Genomic DNA, 5118 nt, shown 5'->3' with positions numbered 1-5118 from the left:
CCCCCGTTTTTATAAAACACTAATGCGCAACTTAAGCTCAGCAGTCGGGCAGTTAACCAGTGCACAAAATCAAAATTATCATATGGATCAGATGTTTACAGTTCACAGAGGAGATGGTGTATTAACTACACAAGATGAAGAAGCCAGCATTGTTTTGGACACTCTTTCACTTCCTTTTTTTCTCCTCCAGAAATATTCTTCTCGCACTTATCCCTGTGATATAGCTGAAGCCGTCTATTGTGAAACACTCTGGAGAAATTCTTGCACAAGCCATTCACTGGCCCTGACCCGATCACTTCACCTTGCACGACTCTGACAAATATGTATGTGTCTGAGTGGGGGGTGTGTTGGGGTGTGTCAACATGCCTCTGGCAACAGATGTTTGTCAAATCTGAGTGTGGGTTTTCAGCTTCTGGCTTAATTTGAACAAAGCTTCTATTATTGAGCAAAACTGACTTTCTGTAGTGCTGCAGAGGCCCGAACGGATAGCTGCTGATGAGCTTGGGGGCACGCTGAAGACATTTTTGTGAAACGACGACAGCAACTTTCATTTACTTCTGTGTGTTTAAGCAGACCTGCAAATTATGGGCCCGTGTTTGAACAAAGCACCAGAAGCTGCTCGACAACAGGTCAGTGCGCTCCTAGAACCAGTTTCATGTTTGTTTAGGGAGAGCCAAGCACCACAAACACGGTGATATGAATATGCTTATGTTGTACGGGTCACCCAAGGAATGAGGCAAGTGTACGTCCACCAGTGATTAGGTATGGTATCTTCTACGCCATGTATCTGCATTTTCATCGCTACTGATGCCTTTTTTTTCTATGTCTATTTTTGTGAGTTTGCACGATGCATGCACATTTTTTTAAATATATATTTAAAGTGTGTTCTTCTCAGTTTGTGAGGTACAGTGTTCATACAAAAATAAAGATACTATGGAAAATGATGCACAAGCAGGTGAGTGTGACACAGATCACTGAAAACAGATGTTCCAGTTGTATTCCCCCCCCCCCAACCACCACCACCATTTCTGTTCAGATGTAATTGGTCCATATTTGGGCTGGACGAGGCGTAGGCTGGTTCTGAAGTGCAGACCAATCGAAGGAAGTCTGAACCTGGATTAAGACCCTGTTTGTACCTGATGTCAACACAAAATGGATCCTCATGTTGATAGAGGGTCTGAGTCTATGTACAGTGACCTGCTGGTTGGTGGACAGAACTTGTGCCAGTTGATTCTGGACCCCGTCTGAAGACCAAGATGCTACAGGCCAGTGACATACATCTCCATCCCATCGTTGAAGGTGAAGATGGTGGTAGTGCCGGAGGAGTTGCCCCCTTGTTTTACATCGCTGATGGTCTCATAGAAATTTTCCCCACCAGGGAGGCCTCTAGCAGGAGGGGCAGTGGGCCCTGAGGCTTGTGGTGCTGCTGGTACAGCTTGCTGCTGCTGCTGCTGCTGTGGGGTCTGCTTCTTTCTCTTCAGAGTAGCACTACCTCCACCTGTGCTGTTATTGGATTCCACCTGTTCCCGCTTCCGGTGGGTGTCGATACTGGCGTATGCAGGGTCTGACTCGACGGCAGCAGAGGACCAAGACCTGTCTCCTACTGGCTCATAGCAGGGTTCCTCTTGAGAGCGAGCCTGGCCTTGGACGCCTCTGCCTCGTCCTCGAGAACCCTGGTTCCCCCTGTCCCCACCAAAGGAGCGCGGCAGGGTCTTTGCTCCATTGTGCTCCATGGGAGGCTTCTTTTTCTGTGTTTTGCATACGATGGAGTAAGTGTCTGCAATCTGAGAACACATGCACACAGGAAGAGAGCACAGCAAGGTTAATGAGTTAATAACACCAAATTACAGCCCACATTTATCCTGTTTATTTATGGGCAACAAGTCCTGTTACAAATTTTCACTGCCTTGTTTACATGGAGAAATGTCTGCAACAAATCATAATATATAGCACATGCTCCACTTCATAATACTTAAACAATGTTTCTGACATGTTTTACATATATTCTGTAAATTAATGTCTGCAAGTAATTAAGAATATATGTAATCAAAGAGAGAGTACAGGTTGTTTGGTGTATACTAATGACTGTATGTGCTTTGTGTGTTTATGCACGACACTTTGCACATGATGTTAACAGCTCACTCCCTGTAACCTGACCTATTTCGACCAGGCAAGGATAAGGCAGTGTAAACTGTGTTATCAGTCCGTTGAGCTCTAGGCAGCGGCGGCGTTAGATTTGCAGTAGATGAACCTGTTAAAATTTCACCACAACTGCTTCGGCAACGGAGCTGCGAGGGATTGTGTGAAAGATCTGGATGGCAGCCAATTTGCTGGAAAACGGGGAGGAAAAAAAAAAAGGTTTTAGTGTGTTCACAAATGAACTTTGTACACATCACATGTGCCCCTGCCATATGCATGTCAGGTGTATAAAAGCCACTCCTCGTACATAAACACACGTTTCTGTATGCTGACAATGATATCCAGGGCTCATAACTGAAAAGCATGTGCGAGGAATTCAGATAAACCAGCTTTGCGACCTCTGGCATTTCTGTGTCAAAATTCCGCTCAAGTGAAGCGCAGGAGCAGAAGATTGTGGAGCATGGCGATGTTTACCCTCCGTGTTCACGCCCACACCGGCAGCTCTGCTCCGCTGCACCGAGAAACGCCGGCTATGCAAACTCTGCGTGTTCACTAAACACAAACCTTTGTTGCTGTCCCTTTCCCAAAAAACCTGAAGCATGAGCACACAGACGAAAATAAAAATAAATACACTAACAAGAAATCATTTATTGTCCCATCTGTGTGCCTTTTTTTTTGTTGTTGTAAAGTTAACAAAACATCTCGTGAATCACTGGAGAGATTTAAATGAAATTTTCAGAAAACAATCAAAGGGTGTGTATCTTCAACTGATTAACTTTTGAACCCACCCCGTTCAAGATGGCCACCACAGCTAATTAACATTAGCCAACACAAACATGACTAACTCAATCAATTTTACAGATATTTAGCTGAAGCGTGGCGTGACAGTAAAGTCAGTCTCAACACATTCTTAAAACGCTAACAGATCCTGCAAGATCTCGCAGTGTTGCACGAGCCTGCACAAAAACATGACTTACAAGGTGTGCTTAAAGTGTTTACACCTCAAGTACCCTTTTATCACAAGTTTTAAGGCAGTGCACAATATGCATTCCTTCAAATAATGCTAGGCCTTTATTATTAAAGAGCATGCGACTATAATTTCATCAGTGAAAATCTCTCATCGTCTCTTTTTCTGGAGTTACAGACGAGCCCTTAGCAGCTCTCATACACCCTGCCCCCACAAATCTTTAGTGTGACCTTTTTGGATAAACAAAGACCCCTGCGTAAGCTATAAGTGTGTGCAGACAGTGCACGGTGTGTGTGTTTGTGTGTATGCAGAATGTGCAGCTCTGTGCAGCAGAGGAAGGAAGTCACAAGATGATGGGGATTTCAAAACTCAGCTACAGCTGGTGAGGAAGCCTGCCATTGTATGTTTTTCTTTCTCCCCCTTCTACACTGTACATTGTCTCTTCTACTTTTTATTGGTGCTTTGTAGCTCTCCGCTGACAAAAGGTAACACTCTGCATGCACTGATCATCTGGGGGGACTCGCGGCAACGCACGGGCTGCTGCATCTGTTTGTGATCAACTTTACGAGCAGCAAATAACGCACGGTTTCTCAAACAGTCTTGCAGCGGTTGACTTTCTTCTGGTGGGACACGCTTCATGCAACGTGACTGCTCAGGGAGGGGCAGGGCCTCCCGAAGCCACAAAAGGGGAAGCTGAGTGGAGGGGGGAGAGTGCCAGAGGAGAGGAGGAGATTCAGCTGGGAGTGGAAACTCAACACTTTCTGACGGCTGCAACTGACAAAATCCAGAGTATAGGGGCATGTTAGGGCAACAACAAACCCCCAAATGGAAAAATACAACAACCAAGTCAGGAGGAAACGTTAAAGAGGAAGGGCAAACTAGTTAGTTAGTTTCTTTGTGTATTTGTCTGGTTGGAAAAGGAGGAGTTTAGCTGGTTCTGAACAGTGGATTTAACCCTGTCATCTCTGCAAACAGCATCCAAATTCTTCTACTTTCCCATGGCCCCATTTTTCTAAAACACATCAGCGTATACTGTACTGACGTATTTCTGCTCATCTGTGGATTCAAAGGTTGGTGTTGGGGCCATTTGTGGGTCATGAAACGCCAAGTGAGGGTCCTCAGATGATCTTCACAAATCAAACCAAATGTAAAAGTGATGGCTTATGATATCTTTTCATGATATTTATTACAAAGAGTAAATAGATCACAAACAGTAGAGTTGGTAGTGTTAATTGTGTTGTTATGATGTCATTTTTTTAAGTGATAATAGCAAAGATTTTATAGTATGTTGGGGGTAACAAGCCTTTGCCACGATTAAAGCAGGAATTCAAAAGTAGTAAATTAAAAAAGGAACAAACTGCGTGGTGTCTTTTTCTTGGTGTGGTAAACAAACTGATTTATAAGGAGTAGTGAAGTGCTGAGGATAGTTGTGGAAAACAGAAGTGAACACTAATAATAAACAGTGTTCTATTTCAGGGACCCCCATCACTCAGAATAACTGCCTCAGACAGACATGACAACAGAACATGCACATACATGTATGTATACTCTGTCTATACCACTAAACAAACATCACATTTGCTTGGACTGATCACGCAAGACAGTCATCTTTTAATAACAACTTAATGAATGCTAAGCGATTATTAATATTATTCAGCAGGCAACGGCAGGTCAGTCTGAATGCGTGTTGAAGGCTGACAGATCAGTTGGGGGAGGGCAGAAGGTCAAGGTTCATGCAGGCATGGGACGTTGTGGATCCATGTAACCTCTTTCTGTATGCAGAAATGAAGCAGGGCAGGGGAGGGGGTTGACATGCCCACTCAAACTGGAGCCCCTGTACACTCTGTCTGGCTGTCTGCTCAGAGTGTCTTCCGATTAACATTAACATCATAATCTTTTTCCTCTTTCTGCTCCCATTAAATAAACCCAAACATGCTTTCCAGACATATATATACATATATATACATATATAACGATCGACGGTACCAATACCAGATCGGAAGAGCGACGTG

General features: G+C 44.1%; 1 protein-coding gene across 1 annotated transcript in view; it reads right to left on the bottom strand.

The window, feature by feature from the left end:
• Positions 1–779: 779 nt before the first annotated feature.
• Positions 780–5118, bottom strand: part of LOC119416882 — a 54371-nt gene continuing 50032 nt past the window's right edge. The window contains exon 9 of the mRNA XM_037684072.1: positions 780–1784. Coding sequence (XP_037540000.1) covers positions 1260–1784 — 525 coding nt within the window. The 3' untranslated portion in view covers positions 780–1259. The remainder of the gene's footprint in view (positions 1785–5118) is intronic.

This window comes from Nematolebias whitei, chromosome 11, assembly GCF_014905685.2.
Source record: "Nematolebias whitei isolate Nwh7 chromosome 11, NemWhi1, whole genome shotgun sequence".
Classification (NCBI taxonomy): Eukaryota; Metazoa; Chordata; class Actinopteri; order Cyprinodontiformes; family Rivulidae; genus Nematolebias; species Nematolebias whitei.
The sequence above is the reverse complement of the archived record's forward strand: the minus strand, read 5'-3'. Positions and strand labels throughout refer to the sequence as shown.